This window comes from Triturus cristatus, chromosome 3_2, assembly GCF_964204655.1.
Source record: "Triturus cristatus chromosome 3_2, aTriCri1.1, whole genome shotgun sequence".
Lineage (NCBI taxonomy): Eukaryota > Metazoa > Chordata > Amphibia > Caudata > Salamandridae > Triturus > Triturus cristatus.
Genome location: NC_140584.1, coordinates 307,315,563 through 307,335,098, shown reverse-complemented (window position 1 = coordinate 307,335,098; position 19,536 = coordinate 307,315,563). Strand labels below are relative to the sequence as shown.

The window sequence follows — 19,536 nt, the reverse complement described above, 5'->3', positions numbered from 1 at the left end:
TGGCCAGGAGTAAGCTCAACTCCGTCCTCACAATGTGGGGTTTGAGGCGGTTCACGTAGAGGACCCGGAGGGGGTTCCGCGGGGACTGCACATCGACGAGATAGGTGACTTGGCTCTTCCGCTCGACCACCCTGAAGGGTCCAGTCCATTTGGCTTGGAGGGCGCAGGGTTTCACCGGGGCCATGACCCAGACTTGTTGGCCCGGCTGAAACTCGACCAGCGTAGCATTCTGGTCATACCAGCGCTTCATCTCTTCCTGGCTAGCCTCGAGGTTCGCCTCTGCGAGTTCTCGGAATCTCCGGGTCTGGTTGCGGAGCGCCAAGATGTATCGGAACACATCCGGAGGGGTCCCCTGGAGAGTCGTTTCCCAACCCTCCTTGACCAGGCTCAGGGGTCCCCGGACGGGGTGTCCGTATAGTAGTTCGAACGGGCTGAACCCCAGAGATTTTTGTGGAACCTCTCGGTAGGCGAATAGGAGGCAAGGGAGGAGGACGTCCCAACTCCGGCGTAGAGGTTCTTCGAGGCCCATGATCATTCCTTTCAGTGTCCTGTTAAATCGCTCAACTAGGCCATTCCCTTGAGGGTGGTATGGGGTGGTGAATTTGTACGATACTCCGCACTGCTGCCATAGGGACCTCATGTATTTGGAGATAAAGTTCATGCCCCGATCACTCACGACTTCGCGGGGGAACCCCACGCGGGAGAAGATCCCCATCAAGGCCCGGCCTACCACGGGGGCCGTCACGGTGCGGAGGGGAATGGCTTCGGGGTAGCAGGTGGCATGGTCCACCAGGACGAGGATGAACCGGTGGCCCTGGGCGGTCTTGGGGTCCAGCGGTCCCACGATGTCGATTCCTACCCGCTCAAAAGGGGTACTGACGACGGGGAAGGGTTGTAGCGGAGCCTTGCGCTTCCCCCCACTCTTTCCGCTGGCCTGGCACGTGAGGCAGGACTTGCAGTGGGCCTCCACATTCGCTCGCATCTTGGGCCAATAGAAGTGGGTGACGAGTCGCTGGTAGGTCTTATCTTGGCCTAAGTGTCCGGCCAGGGGTACATCATGGGCCAGGCCCAGGAGGAGACTTCGGAAGCGCAGGGGTACCACCAGTACTCGGGCCGATCCCAACTCGGCCGACTTCTGTTCGCTGTACAGGAGGCCGTTTTCCCAGTATACCCAGTGGGTTCCGGTCCGGTCGCCTGCTGCTTGGGCCTCGGCCTGCTGTCGGGGTCCGATGAGAGAAGGGCAGGTGGATTGTTCTTGGCAGAATTCTTCTCGGGAGGGGCCTCCCTCGCAGTGCCACTCGGCCATTTCTGGCAGGTTCCCGAGCTCGGTCAGGGGTTCGGGATCTGGAGGCACGGACCCCTCGTCGGGAACGGTCGCTTCGTCCGGAAGGGGGTCGTCGGGCTCGGGTAGTGCATCCCGGACCTCGGGGATGGTGGCGGTGTTCAGCGGCATGGCCTCCCCTCCCTCGGAGGAAGGCAATCTGAGAGTCATCGAGCGCGTGGTAGCGCATACCCATTCGGGTAGGCCCATCATCTCGAGATGGGCTCTTCGTTCCACTTGTCCCCACGGGGAATTCTCAAGGTCGTTGCCCAGGAGGCAGTCTACGGGCTGGGAGGTTCGGACTGCCACCCTCAACTTGCCGGTGACTCCCCCCCCCCCCCCCCCCCCCCCCCCATTCGAAGGGGACCAGGGCCATCCGGCATAGGCTCTCGGAATTGTCCGAAGATATGACTGGACAAAAGGCGTCGGGCAGGATCTGGTCTTCGGAGACCAGGTGGCAGTGGACCGCTGTGACACTCGCCCCGGTGTCGCGGAGGCCCTCGACGCGGTGACCGTTGACCGTCACCTGCTGTCGGTACTTCTTCGTGTTGGTGGGCAGGGGTGTTCCGGGGACCATCTCTCGGTTCCCTAGGGAGACCAAGGCCATGGCGGCTGGTTCCCATTCTTCGGAGTCTTCCTTCTCTTCCCCCAGGGCTACGGAGGCCATTTGTCGAGCCGGCGGGGTTGTCGTGGCGGGTCGTTGGTACATGGGACATTGAGGGTCGCTGGCATAGTGTCCGGTCTGTTGGCAGCGAAAACAGGTGATCCTCACTCGGGGCCCCGACCTCCCCGGTGGCCCGGTGCTGGCCGGAGGTGGGGCTGGAAAGGGCGGAGGTTGTCCTCTGGGGGGACTGTGCTGGGATCCCCCCGGGAGTTCTCTTGGCCGGCCTTGATTCCCTCCGCCCCTCTGGCAGGGGGGTCCCTGACTGTGGCGACCGTAGTCTCCCACGGGACCCCGGGAGGCCCGGGTGTTCACCCATCGGTCAGCCTCGACGGCCAGTTTTCGAGGGTCCGTGAGTTTGCTGTCCAGGAGGTGCTGGCGCAACTCCACAAAGCAATTGGCGGACAAGTGTTCCCATGCGATTAGGTCGAACAGCTCCTCAAAGGTGGTGACCTTGCTGCCCTTGATCCACCCGTCCAAGGCCCGGCTGTAAAAGTTCACGTACTCCACCCAGGTGGTACCGGGTATCTTCTTGCAGTCTCTAAATCGTTGCTGGTACATTTCAGGGGTGAGTCCATATCTGGCTACTAGGGCCTCTTTCATGTGGCTGTAGGAGTTCAGCACCGAGGAGGGTAGATCTAGCAGGGTATCTCTCCCCTCGCTCAGGAACCGGCCCCACAAACCAGCCCCCCAGTCTTTCTGCGGGACTCGGTGGGAGGTCATGGCAACTTCGTAGGCCTTGAACCATTGCTGGATGTCGTCGTTCTTATAGTATTCCTTCACCACATCCTTGGGGATGTGGACCTTTGGTTCCACGACGGAGGAGAGGGGTTGAGTTTCCGAGGGTCTGGCCTCCGCATTCTTAGCCTTGAGCTCGATCTCTTTCAGGCTACGCTCGTGCTCCAGTTGGAGTTTTCTTTCTTCGTGCTCTGTCGTTTCTTTTCCTCGAGTTTTCCTTGTAGGCGTAACTGTTCTACCGCCAGCTTCTTTTCGGCCAGTTTTAGCTCTCCCTCGATTTTTAATTTTGCTAGTTCTAGTTCGTGGTTGCGACCTCTTTCTCGGTCCGCTAGCTCCTCTGGGGATAGGCCCCCCTCGGGGGCGCCGTTCCTCCCCGGGGTGCTTTGTGGTTCGTTAGGCGGCTCTCCTTCTGTTTGTGTCCGGGGAGCTCCTGCCTCGACCCAGGTTTTTAATGCCCCCTGGAAGTCCTCTTTCGTGCTTAGTCCAGTGGTAGCGATTCCAAGGTCTTTGCAAAATTGTTTCAGTTCTCGGTGCGTATAAGATTCCAACTGGTCCTCTCTGAATGTCGTGCTCGTGTTGGTGCCTGCGGCACCTAGGGATGTTTCTCCTTCCATTTCTTCTTGGTAGTGCGTCAGCCGTTTACTGCACGATCTCTAGGTGTTGGCTCGGATCCCGTCGTCTGCCACCAAATGTTGGAAGGCGTTCACCGGGGAGGCTGCGGAATGCGTTCCTGACCACCCGGTACCCACCTTTCCCAGAGTTAGGCCGAGCAAGAGCGGGGATGCCCTTCCTGGAAGGGTCTCGTACCTAGGATCGCACACGCTGCGCTTACTCTCTTCTGATAGAGGGACACCACACAGTAGTTCTTCGTACGACAATATACTTTATCGGTAGTTGTAAGGGATCTTTATGATCCGGAAGGCAGATATAGAATTAGTGCCACAAGCGGCGGCGATCTCGTGATGGGGGTAGCGGGACAGTCTTTGAGTCAGTGTCCCTGTGGAGTATCCGGCGCACAGCTCATAATCCTCGAGCTGAGGGGATGTTGTTTCTCTCGGCAATCTCTGCCGATTCTCTTGGATCAGGGTGCCGCGAGTCACTCAGCAGGCACAGGAGGTTCGTTGTTCGGGGAGCCACGACGGTGTCAGCAGGGCTCAGATGGTTCAGAGTTCAGGGAGCCGCGACAGCGTCAGCAGGGCTCAGATTGTTCAGAGTTCGGGGAGCCGCGACAGCGTCAGCAGGGCTCAGATGGTTCAGAGTTCGGGGAGCCGCGACAGCGTCAGCAGGGCTCAGATGGTCCAGAGTTCGGACACATGCCTGGAGACCACCCCACTTGCGCCTTTGAAAGACTACAATTTTGACAGTGTTCATACATACACTATTTATATGGGGGTAGGGGCACCCTCAGATTACTGTCCACCACTCAGAAGGTCATGGATGCATGATAAAGGACTGAACACCAAATGAAATGGGATAACAAAGGCTACACGACTCAAAGATGGGGCGAGACTGTCGGGGAGAAACAGACTCCGGGGCCTTAATAGGTGGGACATAGTAGGAATCTCCAGACTAGGCGATATACTTGAAGGGACCTTAATTTCCTTCGAGGCACTCCAGGCCGAGTTCCAGATGCAGTTTTCCCAAAGATCTAAATTTCTGCAACTACAACTCGCTTGGAAAGCGGAGGCGATAGACCCATCTGAACCTGCTGTATTCATCCCACTCGAAGGTAGACTACTGCAGGAGGAAATCCTGGACAAAGCAGTCTCTTGGACCTATAAAACGTTAATTAATAACATCCCAGATAGGTCGGGCCCCTTAGAGCCAGATGGGAAAGCACAAGAGGGCAGTTACCAGACATTGATTGGGTGAGGCTCTAATGCACCTGAGGGAAATCACGATTAAGCTAAGATTACGCTTGGTGCAATAGATCTTGCATTGAGTATATTTTGACAGGGCGCACCTTCATACCATGGGGAGAGGAGACTCACCCAATTGCCTGAGATTTAAAACCCAACGTGGCACATACATACACACATTATTGGAATGTCCTCTTGTAGAGATCTACAGGGACCAGATATTGGGGGAGCTGAGCACGATACTGGAGGCCCAACTCTGCAGGGAGGCCAAACCTCTGCTGCTGGGAATCTCCACAGAAATTGATCTACCTCGTACAAAACTTTTATTATGCAACCTGGGACTGGTAGTGGCCAAAAGAAACATTGCTAGATACTGGGGAGCCCCCGATCTCTGCACAATGGCAGAATGGAGGAGAGGTATGGATTTATATATGGTCGCAGAAAGGGTGACATATAAAGCCCGGGGCTGCACCAAAAAAGTTCACCAAGATTTGGACCCCTTGGCTGAGACACTATGGTCTAGAAAGAGGAAAAGATGACCATGACAACAGTCGCTCATTGGATTGAGTCAGAGGCATGAGGGGGACCAGTGGCTACTCCCCAGGGCTGAAACCCACAAGGTGGGAAGAGGGTAGGTGGGAGGTGCCCTGTTCCTGTATCCCTCCTGGAAATAGCCTGTGAAAAAATGTGATTCTCAAACACTACCGCTCACGAATGCTTTAATTTGTACCTAGAATGCAAACCTACTATGTGCAATGTATTGGTTTCAGTGTACTGGTAACCTTTGTATTAATAAAAACAGTTCATAAAAAAAAAGTTTGCCCACATACATTCAAATTCGCAATCATGGGTATAATGCACCACAAATATTTCCATAACATAGGACAACACATTGTACCGGTGGCATGTTTCTAGAATTGTTTTCACTGAAATGTGCAATAGCATTTCAAATACACACCAGTTTGTGTCTGGTTGTAAATAAAACTAGTTCTGCCCCAGGCTACATCTGTGTAATCCAGCACTTTGTTCGAGATATTGTCCTTGCTAGCTAAATGTGAGCTGCGGGTGAGGGGGGCATATATCATGTGGATTACTATTTTTAAGATACTATTGATGCAAAAAGTGTCTGCTGCATCATTTCAAAAGGCAGTGTCTTTTAGCAAGTTCGAACTGCTCTTGTACCATCTCAGACAGCACAGTTGAAATAACTTCCTGGAATGTGGATAAGCCAGGACACGACTAGCTGGAAAGTCAGCTAGCTCGTAACCTCACTGTAGGTATTTCAGGCATAGTTTGGGGTCTTTCTTGTTTATCAAAATTGGGGTGTAATACGAGTCAGAAATTGTGAATTGAGTAATTTTCTTTTAATTATTTAGCTTTAAAATAAAATAGTACAAGCATACGGTTGCAAACCTCAACAATTAAACCCTTCCCTGTGGGGGTAATTCCCCCGCGGTGGGGGGGAGAGCCGCGGCGCCGCTATGCTCGTGAAGAGCTCAGCTCGTCATGACTCACAGTGGAGCTGTGCTCATGACGAGCTCAGCTCGTCACGATCCCGCCCACTGATTAATTCTCCCGCACAGGCGGGGAATTAATCGTGCGGTTTCAGTGTGTGAAAGAAGTTTTTATTGACATGCAGTGGAATGTTTTGGAAGAGGTATAGCAAATTGTGGGTGAGTACCCTTTATAGTAGGCTATTGTGCCCCGCTGTACATTGAGGGAGTCCAATCCACTTAGAGATTTGGTCCTTGATCAGGGGCAGTCCCACCCTGTAGTTTTCACAGATAATTGTTAGAGGATCTCTTTTGAGGTTCATGCCTAGATGTGTAAATGTGTCATCGCACCACTCCAGTGGGTAGTCTGATTTAAACTGTTTGGTCACACTTGTTAGTGAGAAAATCTGTGCTTTTGCCCAGTTTATCGTAATCCCTGCCAAATCGTATGTATTCCCTCATCACCAGATTGAGGTTTATGGCAGGATCACGCAAATATAGTCATTCTCGGCGTGTGGTGAAATGAGTATATGCGTGCGAACGCACTGTAGGATTGTCTTAGCTTGGCCGCCAGGGGTTCCAGCAGGTACATAGTTTTGGGAATAAAAGGCATCCCTGGTGAGTGCCCCTTGTTATCTTGAAAGGTTTGGAGATAACTTTATTTATGTGGCGATGGACCTTGGGGTCTGTGTACAGCTGCTTAATCCAGATAGTGAAATAGACTGGCATCCTCATGCATTTGAGGATCATGAATAAGTAGTTCCACTCCAAGGTGTCGAACACTTTGGTAGCATCCAGGAACACCACTGCAGCGACCCCATCTGAATGCAAGTCATTGAGCAATTAAAGAGGGTGCGATGATTGTGAGCTGCGAAGAGGCCTGATATGAAACCCGCCTGATCTGGCCTAATCAGGACCGGCATTAGCGGCATGAGGCAGTTAGTGATCAGTTTGTCCAAGATTTTTGTATTGCACTTAATAGGAGAAAGCAGCCTGTAAGAGTCACATCTGTGTGTGGGGGTTACCAGGCTTTGTGTGTGCTTATGGACCTCTCCCTCAGAAGGGGGCAGTATGTGGTCTCTGTGCTTCATCATAGACCTCCAGGAGTATTCGTCTTAGGGTATCAATATACCTCTTATAAAAATTCAGCTATGGCGCACTTCCATTCTGGAGATCCATAATGACAGTCTGCAATTCCTCTGTGTTTAATGGCTGTATCAAAAATTCTTATTTCCTGTCCCCCAGCCATGCTATGGTCTTGTCACCGAAATGGTCCGCAACTTGCATCGGGGGAGCAGGAAGACCATGATGTATGTAAGGTGGCATAGTAATCCAGAAATGTATCTAGGATACCAGACATGGTTTCATGTTGTCTCAGTCTCGTCTACAATCTCTGCCACCTTGCCGGCGGCTTGAGGCTTACGCATCAGCAGCACGGAGTGCCCCGGTCACTCACCCTCTCAATAGGGACACTCTTCTAGAATATGCAAGAGAACTGAAAACATCTACCCAACTTTCCCTCCTCCCACACTGGCAATGAATCAGAATTCTGAAAGAAACATGTTAGTGATAAATTCCTTACCTTAGAATTACCCCCAGGCGTTAGACTGGATCCGGAACGTTTTCGTCAGCAGTACCCCTGCATGTCAGAAGGTGGCGTCGTGCAGCTCCACGTCTGCCGTTGGCGTCGTGGTCGCAGAGATGACGTCGTGGCAGCTACTTAGACGCCGCCCTCACGCGCTGACGTCAGTTTTCTTTTTCCACGCCAGCAAGCGCGAGATCCGGAGAGAGCGGTATCCCCTGGCACTTTTTGGCTGAGTTTTTCGAGGCCTTTTTGTTTTTATTTTTCGAGCCGATCGACTCCTGGTGCCTTAGGTATGCCCGGCTTCCAGTCCTGCGGGGACTGTCATCACATGATGTTGGTGATGGACCTGCACCGCATGGGTCTGTACTGCCTGGGGTGCGATCATGACCCCAAGTCATGCCCCGACTGCCGGGCCATGGCGCCGAAGACTTTGCTGGAGCAGTCCCGAAAGTTGCTTGAAGTCCGGCTGTCTACTCCACGCCGCTCAAGGTCTCTGTCCCGTGGGAGGTTGAGGGACCGGTCGTGGTGCCACCACCATCGTCCGTAGGGATCGAAGTCTTCGCACTCTGGGTCAGGTAAGGCGAGGCATCACAAGAAGTCGAAGAAACACCATCGCTCTCCTGCTACCACTCGCCCGTCGCGACTGAGGGTGCGGGTGGTGCCTCCCCGCGGCTCTGGCAGAGCCTACGCAGTCGCCGTTGGCCTACCCGCCCTTCCCGGGTCCATCGGCGACTCCGGTCCAGCTGCAGGACTTTCTGTCAGCCATGTCTCGCCTCTTTGGGCCGTTAAAACCGGCCAGTGCGCCATCGGGCCCAGCGGGTCCGACTGGGGGTCATTGCCCTTTACGGTCAGCGGCTCCAGCCCCGGTGCCTCAGGGCCCCCTTGGATCCCGGCGTGGATCCCGGTCGACGCCGGTTGACCTTGTGACACCGACGTCGACCCCACCAGCACCACCTCCGACGTCGCCCATGCTACCGGACGACAGCATCCCTGGTTTCAGCCCCGATGTGGACATGGCCCCGGAACGGTGTCGCTCGACGCAGATTCTGACACCGATGGGACCTTTCTATCTCTATGTCCAGCATCCTTATTTTCGGCCTGTTCATCAGCCTTCGGAGGAAGGGGAGGACTGGGAGGGGTCTGAGGACCCTCTCACAGAACGAGTTTGACCCGGACTGGGCAGAGGAGCTGGGGGATGCCAGTGGTCTTAATACCTCTCATGACCTTGGCATTCTAACTCCTCCTACCATGGCTACGGAGGAGGGGCAAGTTACGCAGTGGTGTTGCATAGGGCGGCCGAGGCCCTCCACCTCGAGCTCCCTACAGTGGCCGTCGGGACTAAATTCCTGACAGTTCTTCAGCCGGCGGCTACCTCTGCGGAGCAACTGCTGCCCTGCCCTTTAATGATGCACTTTCAGACGTTCTCTTGGGCATCTGGTCCAGGCCCAACACAGGGGCTCCTGTGGATAGGAAGGTGGCCTGATGCGATCGCCCGGCCCCGGCCGACAGGGAATCCAAGAAACTGGAACAGTTCGGTAAAAAGATTTTTTTCTTCCGCCAGTTCAGGGCAGCGGGCTGTGAACACTGCATGCCTCTTGCTAAATCGAAACCCGAGTACAACTGTCATATCACACACTACTGTGATCCGTAAATACAGTACAATATCAAAATATTAGCCATTTGATTGACTCTTCTCTTTATTTTCTCTTTCGTTGGTCCAGCCAACACGTGTTTCGTCGCCCGGGAGTGCCCGCGACTTCCTCAGGGCTGGAAAATAAATACAAAATATCCTTGTAATATATACAGCTCTAAACAGTAGCTGATACTACGAGATACAAGTGGAGCCAACAAAGATTACACCATGAACGTGATGAATCAGTGAACAGCATTCTAAAATTGTGAGTAACACACAAATAAAAAGAAATTCAGATCAAAGAATAAACAGACCCACGGTGTTTCAAATCCAATTCTTTGATTTCCAATTCTAATTTGCTGATTTCAATTTGTAAATTCCTCACTTTGCGATCCGCATTCTCTATAAGAATTTCCATTAACTTATTTGAGTTGGAAGTTAATTCCTTCTCCCAACTCTGGAGTAAATCCTCCTCCAAATCACCATATGTTGGCAAAATCTGCGATCGCAGGCCTCTAGGTCTTCTACCCAATTTCAAATATTGTCTGAGTGTTGCCCCGTCCCACCATTTGGAATTTTCGGCTTTTTTCAGTTTCTCAAGTTTGATAAATTTGTCTCGTAGACCACCATTAGTACGTGGAAGGTCACCAACTTGAAGAGAGTGCCCCACTGTATCACCTCTTGCTAGGCTGTCAAATAAATCTTCAGCTGCTTTTTCTCTATCCATGTTGTGTGACTAAGGGAGCTGCCCTACCAGGTTGAGAAAATGATATTACACGGAACGGATGAAAGTCCCTGGTGGATAATGGCGCTCACCCTTATCAGTGCTGTACTGAATCTATATTATCTTGTAGGTGCTCAAAGGGAGAAGGGTCACCCACTCTTCCCAATTCGTGATCCCTAGAGATCACACTCAATGCTAAATCGAAACCCGAGCACAACTGTCATATCACACACTGCATGCCTCTTGGGCCGTTATTCCCACACTGTGTGGGATACGGTGGGGCAAGTGCTGCCTCAGTGTCCAGAGGATGCCCGAACAGTGCTCTCTCACCCTATTGCTGAAGGGAGAGATGCAGCAAAGTTCATGATTCGATGTGGCCTTGACAACGCCAACTCACTGGTCAGGGCGATTTCCACGACGGTGGTGCCGTGGCGCCACGCCTGGCTGAGGACTACTGTTTTTTCTGGGGATGTCCAGAACACACTGATGGACATGCCCTTTGATGGCATTTGCCTTTTTGGCAATAAAGCAGATAGTGCGTTGAAGCACTTTAAGGACTTGTGGGCTACTGCCAAGTCCCTGGGCCTTTCCGCTACGCGCCCTGCTCCACCTTCTGCTTTTCGCTCCTTTCGTGGCCACGGAAGGGGCACCTGACTCGTTCACTTCAGAGCCACAGGACTGCGCAGCAACAGTCTCAGCGCTGACGTGGGACCCGCCGCTGTGGGTCAGGGGGCCAGTGGGCGGGTCAGTCCACCTTCACCCAAACCTTCCTTGTCTGGTTTTTCAGGCCCATCAAACGCCAGTGGGCAGCAGGAGTCGCCATCACCTCCCCCACTGGCTCACCATCACTTTGGACAGGTGGGTTTTACAAATAGTCCGAAGGGGCTACTCCCTCCGTTTCGACACTGCCCCTCTAGCCATGCCACCTCAGTACCACCGCATGTCGGGGGATCACTTGGCACTTCTTCAACAGGAAGTCGCGGCCCTCTTGGCCAAAGGGGCCATCAAGCGCGTTCCTGCCCCAGAAGTAGGACGTGGTTGTTGTTCCCACTACTTTCTTGTGCCCAAGAAGGACAAGGACCTGCGTCCTATCTTGGACCTCAGGGACGTTAATTGCTTCCTCCGGAAGGAGAAGTTCAAGATGTTAACTCTGGCTCAGGTCTTGTCTGTCCCCGACCCTGGAGACTGGATAGTAGCGTTGGACCTGCAGGACGCATATTTCCATATTCCCGTCCTGCCGGTCCACCGGCATTCCCTGCGGTTTCTGGTAGGCAACGAGCACTTTCAGTTTACCATGCTCCCTTTTGGCCTTACCAGCACCCCTCTGGTGTTCCCGAAAGTGATGGCGGTGGTCGCAAATTATCTGCGATGGTCAGGGGTTCCAGTCTTCCCCTATCTTGATGACTGGTTGTTGAAGGCGGGTTCGCTCCATACAGTCTTCTCCCACCTTTAGGCTACAGCCGACCTCCTGCATTTGCTGGGGTTCTCCATCAATGTGCCGAAGACTCGCCCGATTCCCTCTCAGAAGCTCCTCTTCATCAGAGCGGTTCTGGATACGACGCACCTTCGGGTCTATCCTCCCGAACGGCGAGTCCAGTATATTCAGGCTCTGATTCCGATCTTTCGGCCTCTATCCCGGGTTTCTGTCAGGATGACCCTGAGGCTGCTACGGCCTCATGGCCTCCTGCATCCTGCTGGTCGATCATGCCAGATGGCATATGCGGGCTCTGCAGTGGGACCTGAAGTTCCAGTGGGCGCAGCATCAGGGGAACCTGTCCGATTACGTCCAGATCTCGAGGGGACTGCACAACAATTGCAGTGGTGGCTCACAAACCGGCACTGGGTCAATGGCAGATCCATCTCCCTTCCCCAACCGGAGCGCACAGTGGTGACGGATGTGTCCCTCCTGGGATGTGGCGGCCACATGGGAGAGGCAGAGATCAAAGCCCTCTGGTCTCCAGTGGAGTCCAGGCTCCATATCAGCCTTCTAGAGCTCCGGGCGATCCGACTTGCACTGAAGGCATTCCTTCCCTCTGTCAAGGAAAGAGTAGAGCAGGTCTTCACGGACAACACCACCGCCATGTGGTACTGCAACAAACAGGGTGGGTGGGGTCGCGGACCCTATGTCATGAGGCCCTGCGCCTCTGGACATGGCTGGAACATCAGGGCATTTCCCTGGTAGTTCAACACCTGGCAGGTTCACTGAACGCCAGGGCAGACTAACTCAGCCGCAGGTGCATGATGGTTTGCGAATGGCGTCTTCACTCGGACATGGCGCAAGGTTTCTTTCAACAGTGGGGAGAGCCTTGGTTAGAGCTATTCGCCGCCGAAGAGAACGCGAAATGTCAGCAGTTCTGCGTGTTGGAATTTCCAAGGCGACACTGGCTAGGCAACGCTTTTCGGCGCGAGTGGAGTTACGGTCTGTTGTATGCCTTTCCGCCTATACCACTACTGCCCAGAGTGCTGAAGATCAGGTGCAACCGGGCCCAAGTCATTCTTGTGGCTCAGGACTAGGCTCGAAGAGTTTGGTATCCCGAGCTACTCAGTATGACCATCGATCCCCCGATCCGACTGCTTCTTCGGGAGGATCTTCTGTCGCAGCAGCAGGGGACAGTCCTCCACCCAAACCTGTCCAGTCTCCACCTCTTATCGTGGAGATTGAGCGGCGGCAGTTGATTCCTTTCGACTTGCCTCCTGAAGTCTGTGTCATTCTGGCAGCCAGGCGTCCCTCCACTAAGTTGGTATACGCCTTCAGATGGAACAAATTTGTGGCATGGTGCACAGCAAAGGCTGTGGATCCCCTTTCTGCCCCTCTTTCTGAAGTCCTAGTGTTCCTCCTTTCTTTGGCCCAGCAGGTCTCTGCTCTGGGCACTATCAAGGGCTACCTTTCTGCTATTTCGGCCTTTCTCAGGCTCCCTGATCAGCCCTCTCTTTTCAAGTCCCCTGTTGTTAACAGATTCTTCAAAGGCATTACTCACCTTTTTCCTCCTGTTCCCTCCGTAATGCCACAGTGGGACTTGAACCTGGTTCTCACATATTTAATGTGCGCTCCCTTTGAGCCTCTTCACAACTGTCATCTTCGTCTGTTAACTCTGGAGACTGCTTTCCTGGTTGCCATCACCTCTGCTTGGGGAGTGAGTGAGCTCCAGGCTCTTTCTTGCAAACCTCCTTTTCTGTCTGTCCATCCGGACAAGGTTGTGCTCAGGACACGTTCATCCTGTGGAGAAGTGTGGCTCAATGATTAGAGCGGCAGACCCTGATGCAGAGGTCTAGCCCGGGACCAGGGTTCAATTCCCCGCCTCGGCGGGTCTTGGACTCAAAAATTCCACGGACCTGTTAATTCTCGCCTCGGTGCCTATTCCAATCATGGAGTCCCACTCTGCAACTCTGGGCAATAGCTTGCTTAATCTCCACAACGCCCCCCACAACGCTAAGGATGCCTGGCCTCCACCTTGGGGGTGCCCAGGAGTGGACGCCTCATAGGAAAAGGCAGGATGGGTTCCACAGCGGTATTCGTACAAGCGCCTTGAGACCCTTGCGGGTGAGTAGTGCGCTATACAAGTATCAAATTTTACATTTTACATTTTTTCTGCCAGAGGTTGTCACTGCCTTTCATATCGGGCAGACCATCACTTTGCCCACCTTCTTTCCACCTTCGCATCCTTCCAGATAGGCTCCACCATCTGGACCCAAAACGTGCACTCTCATTTTACCTGAATCGCACACAACAGTTCCGGGTGGATGACCAGCTCTTTGTTGGCTACGTTGGCGCCAAGAAAGGTCGCGCCGTACACAAGCGGACTATCTCCAGATGGGTTGTCTTGTGTATTAAAACCTATTATTCCCTGGCAAAGAAGGAGCCTCCTGTGGGGCTGCGTGCCCATTCTACCAGGGCAACAGCAGCCACTACTGCCTTGGGACGCGGCGTCCCCTTGCAGGACAGTTGTCAGGCAGCTACGTGGGCCTCGCTGCACACGTTTACGAAGCATTACTGCCTTGGCAGTCCGGTCCGGAGAGACGTCTTCTTTGGCCGTTCTGTTCTCCGTGACTTTCTGGTGTAATCTATTCGCAGAGCCACCACCGGGGTTGGTATTACTGGGGTATCTAGTCTAAGGTAAGAAATCTATCACTAACGTGTCTCTTTCAGATGCTCAAGTTACTACTTGTGTAACAATATATCTGTAAGAGACATTAGTTAGTGATAGATTCCTTACCGCCCATCCTCCCCGTTCTGCGAACTGATTTCTAGGGTTAAGGTCATCCCTTCCAGGGCCCTAGTTTCATGGCACCAGTGGTCCGTTTCTTACATGGCTCTGCGTTCCTGGCACGGAAAGTTGTGTACAGAACTGACGTCAGCGCACATGGGTGGCGCCTAAGTAGTCTCTGTGACGTCATCTCGGCGCTTACGACGCCAGCGACTGACACGGAGCCGCAGGAAGCCACCTACTGACGCGCAGGGGTACTGCTACGAAAAGACTTTCGGGATCCAGTCTGACGCCTGGGAATATTCTAAGGTAAGGAATCTATCACTAACTAATGTCTCTTACAGATATATAGTTACACAAGTATTAACTTGTGCTACTGTTATCGTTGATATCAGTCTCTTGAGAGATTCCCTCATGAAGGTCTCGGGGAGAGTGGGCATGACTGGAAAAGATATTTCAGGGTCCATTGATGATTTCAAGTCACTCCAGCAGTCCGTGAAGAAATTATCAAATGAAAAAACAAAGTGGTCAGTGGAGTTCTTCCATTTCACACCACTGGTGAAACCATTACAATGGTCATCTTGGGAATGTGAGGAGAGAAGATCCAAATGCAACAACATAAAAAATGTATAACTAAATATGTGGGTAATTGGTGCATTAATTCGTACTCGAAGGTCTCTCCTATTCCTCTTTTCCACCTCACTCTCTAAGCAGAAGTGGTCTGTATTGTACAGCACAAGAAAATCTATAAACTTTACTGATGCAAAGTGTAAGATGGCTACTCGGTTGAAAGGCTGCTTATTTCTTATGTTTGGCTTGGTTTCTAGTTTGGCACAGGGAAGCATACAATCATTGCAAATTGATTACTCACCAATATGTTTTTTGTGCTATAATACAATGATCACAGTGACTGCTGGGCAAACCTAACCATGATTATTCCAAAAGTATGCTTTCTGTTCATTGAAGGGCATCTCCTCACTATTGTGATTTTTTTTTTTTTGTTGATTTTTTTTATTTCGTCTTGTCTATGTAAGAGAGGGGTGACCAGAATATAGACTCAAACTGAAATTCATTATACTTTTGTTTTCAAGGTGTTTTTTGAACCAGACATACACTTCCGGATTGATAAGTCCAAACATCCTCACTTAATCTCCCCCATTTTTTCCCTTTGTTTGATGGACGACTTCTTTCTCACCGACCCATCTATATAAAGGCAAAAGGCTTCTACAGGAGTTGCCTGCACATTACATGTTTGGAAACTGTATAAGCGTTTTTCAAACAGTTACTTGCCAGGCTCAGTAGCAACTTATTAACAATATATTGCAAAGGCCGAAGAGGGGCGTGTTAGACATGTATCAGCAGAAGAGAGGCTGGGAAATGTTGGTGAGCAAGGCACACAGATTTTTTCTACCCAACAAGTAATGTCATAAATGATGCCATAGAACATGCCAAGAGTGATGTAAAATGTGAGGTCATAAGCAGTGTGTGACGGGGGCACAAGTTATAGGTAGCTCAGCTAACTATAACTGGTGAATTTGTGATTTTTTTTTTTTAGTTCCAAACGTTAATGTTACTGACATATTCACCTGCCGATAATGTTACTTTAGCCTTCGTTTTTTTCAGTGAAAGTTATATGTGTGTGTGTGTGTGTGTGTGTGTGTGTGTGTGTGTGTGTGTGTGTGTATATGTATATATATGTATAGTGAAAAAATCAAAGGTTAAGGTGACGTTTTAGTTAGGTGTGATAAAAGGATCGGATTTTGTTTTAGAAAAAAAAACTTAGATATTCGCTGAAAGAAACATAGTTAAGCGATTAAGTTGATATCAACATAAGGTTTTGAACTATAAGAAAAACACAGAAATTCACCAGTTCTAGTTATCAAAGCAAACTATAACTTGCGCCTCCGCCATGCACTGCTTATGACCTCACATATTAAATCACTAATGACGTTCTCTGACATCACTCATGACATCTCAGATGACCTCATTTATGACCCAATTCAAGCTTCTTTTGTGCAGTCTATAAACGAGTATGGCGTTAGAGGTCTGAAAGTTAGTACAAAATAGCTCAGAATAATATGAAGCATCATTCATGCCATCACACATACAACCCCTTAGATGAAGCAAGCTTCTGTTCATCTATATCAGCAACTTTTATAGACTGTATTTTCCAAGCAGCTTTTCATTATAGCTGAACTCTACATTAGCTTAATATTAAGCAATTTCTGAACTTTTACCTGCAGCAGACTTGAGATTTCTATAAAACCAATCAGCTCTTCGTAGCCTCTGACCAGTCTCATAAGAGTAAACCCTTGCAAAACCAAAGTTTGGCAATATTATTTATTTTTAGCATCACACTGACACAATTTGATGGTTAGACCTATTTCAGGCTTTGACCGAGCTTAATTCATTAGAGGTATTGCAGCAAAAACTATTCACTTCACTAGAGATTTGTGAGGAGCAACACTGAGAGCTCCTGCCTTTGTCAAGCACTATTGCCTCTATTTTCAATCCAGAAAATAATTAACAATGGAACCTATTTAAGGTGAAACTCATTCCTACCTGTCATTTTATTTCTGATACTGCTTTTTTAATCTTAATTGATGCATGTCAATCTATGAAAGATCCAATGTGAGAGAAGAAAAATGTTACCTCTAACTACAGTTCTCCAGTATTAGTATCTTTCATAGATTGACACACTATCCTCTATTTTACTGTACACTGGTGACAAGCTTTGAACATCTGGCAGGCTTAGAACGCTAGGTCTCTTTATATCATAGGCAAAAGTTTTAATCACTTAATGAGGTGGACAGGCTGCATATATCCTACAACTGTTCCAGTGCCATTGACTGTCTATATACACTGCTGTGTTAGCATTGAGTACCCAGGGCTCTCAGCCTAATGGCAGGGAATTATTCAACCAAGTGAAAATAAAAGATACAAATGCAGGAGACTTCTAGTCAGAGGTAAGTAACTTTTTTTGTTAGTTGTATGGTAACCTCCTTCAGAAACATACAGCAGTGATTTTGGCTCGACTAAGCCATGCATGGCGCAGAATAAAAAGTTTGAATTCTTTGTAGTATGTTAGAACTTTATTACACTACAACTGACCAGATCTTTTCCTTTAGGATTTGGTCTCCAAGATGCTTCACATAGACCCCCACCGACGATTGACTGCGAAGGAGGTGCTGCAGCATTCATGGATCACACAGCGCGACTCCTTACCCGAAAGGGAGCTGACCCATCAAGATGCCCACATTGTAAAGGTCTGAATATGTGTGATCTTGTATGCCAGGTTATACCCTTCATCCCAAACTCTGAAATGCTTCCCGCAAATGTACAGAATACATAAACTGCTCTCCCCCACTGTGAACAACGTGCATGGCTCTGCCTTCAGTGCACTTTATGTATGTACTCTGTATCGCACACACTATATCCTCTATATGGACTCTGTCCTCACATACGATACATTCTCCCACAATAAACCTTGGGTATGTACTGTAGTCTCTCTCACTTCCATAATGGAACTTGTGCATATACTCTACCCATTATGTCATTAAACCTTATGCATGGAAACTACCATCTCCTCATGCATGATCTCTGCCTTTCAGACAATGCACCTTGTGGCTTGATTCTTCCCCAACCCCTATGCATGCAGTTTGTAAGAAATTGGGTTATTAGTTGAAGGAAAGAAGTATTCACCTCAGCTAATAATTGTAAGTCTTGTTGAGGTGAACCACTAAAGTCACTAAATAAACCTAGCTCATGGTACCTATGACACTGAGTAGACCATATTAACTTTGAGGCAATGTGTAAAGTATTTATGCAGTACCAAAACAGTAATAAGTTGAAACGCAAAACAATATAAATCCAAAAATGAATTATAAAAATAGAGTAAAATGTAATAAGCAAATGACACCAAAATGATTAACGTCCAGTGAGGGGGAACAGAGACGATTTTTTAAATTTTTAAGTAGATGTAGTGCCAAGAAGCACAAAGTGGTAATGATAGCCAGTGGTTGAGGTAGGACTTAGGTTCATTTTGAGGCTGACCACGATGGAGTGCGGGTTGGATACACCAACCAGGTTCAACCTGGGCAAAAGATTATACCGTCTGACTTTAATCCTGTAAGTCCCTATTCACCACAGTAGTATACTTCTAAAGCCCCCCAGGACTTCAGGGGAGGAACTGAGAGACTTGCAAGGTGTTAGGCAGACTCAAGTCCTGATCAAGTTGCTGTTACGATGTGGCGCGACTACTCACCTCAACCTCAGGTCATCTGCAGGAGTGATTAATGCCCCCTGACCTTCTATGACACTTCTCGGCACTGCTGGTCGGACACAGTAGACCCGGCAGGTGTCCCGAAAGGGAAGGGGAGTGGAAGAGAGAGCGAGAGATACTCCTACTCCAATCAGCCTGGTCCAGCTGGGCACAAGGTTCTTCGGGAATATGAGGGAACAGCAGTGTTTTTGATGAATACTCTGGCACAAAGAACAGCAAGGAATGAGTACAGGAGGGGCTTCTGTGTGAATACATCACACTTGCAGCACAACATACTGTTTATATGTAGAATCATCTGTTGCCCAATTTTTATTTTATGTTATTTGAAGTTTTGTAGAGTGCGAACGTGACCCGTTAGGGTATCGGAGCGCTTTACGGGGATAACGCGTTAAGTACAGGTTCGGCACAGGCAAAACACAAGGATGGGGATTAGGGGATTGACTACATTAGGACAAAAGGCATAGTTATATACAATAATCAGTACAGTACCATAATCAGCAGAGCGACATGTCGCGATAAAAAGAGAAAAACAGCAATTGTATAAGAGGGGACATATGAAAGCAAAAGGCAGAGAGAACCAGCAGAACATTGGAAGGAGCGAGAATTGATACACGGCAAGGGCAAAGCAGTACAGGAGATTATGCACAGAAACAAAAACCATGGCAAAAGTCGTTATGCGCAACAAAGGAGAGTTATTGGAGGAATTTGCTCATTAGGAAGGTTTTAGCTTTCTTCTTGAAGATTGACAGAGAAGGTGGTATTCTGAAGGAGGATGGTAGCGAGTTCCAGATTCTTGGTGCAGCCCCAGAGAACTCTCGGTTATGTTTTTTCCTTGCGGAAGCGGGGTGGCTGGAGCACATGGTCTCTAGCGGACCGGGAGTTTCTGAATTGCTCAGATACCACGATTTTTTGGGCGAGATATGCCGGGGAGTTCGTGTTCAAGGCTTTGTGTGTGATACAGGCCAGCTTGAGCTGGATTCTGGCTTCAAGAGGAAGCCAGTTCAAGGCCTTCATATGTGGGGAAATGTGGTAAAA

The 19,536-nt window shown here is 50.1% G+C and overlaps 1 protein-coding gene across 3 annotated transcripts in view; it reads left to right on the top strand.

The window, feature by feature from the left end:
- The window catches only part of RPS6KA1 (ribosomal protein S6 kinase A1), an 860,823-nt gene that overhangs the window by 831,346 nt on the left and 9,941 nt on the right, over nt 1-19,536 (top strand). For all 3 annotated transcript variants that reach the window (XM_085647731.1, XM_085647732.1, XM_085647733.1), the window contains one exon: nt 17,348-17,485. In XM_085647731.1, the coding sequence (XP_085503857.1) occupies nt 17,348-17,485 (138 nt within the window). The remainder of the gene's footprint in view (nt 1-17,347; nt 17,486-19,536) is intronic.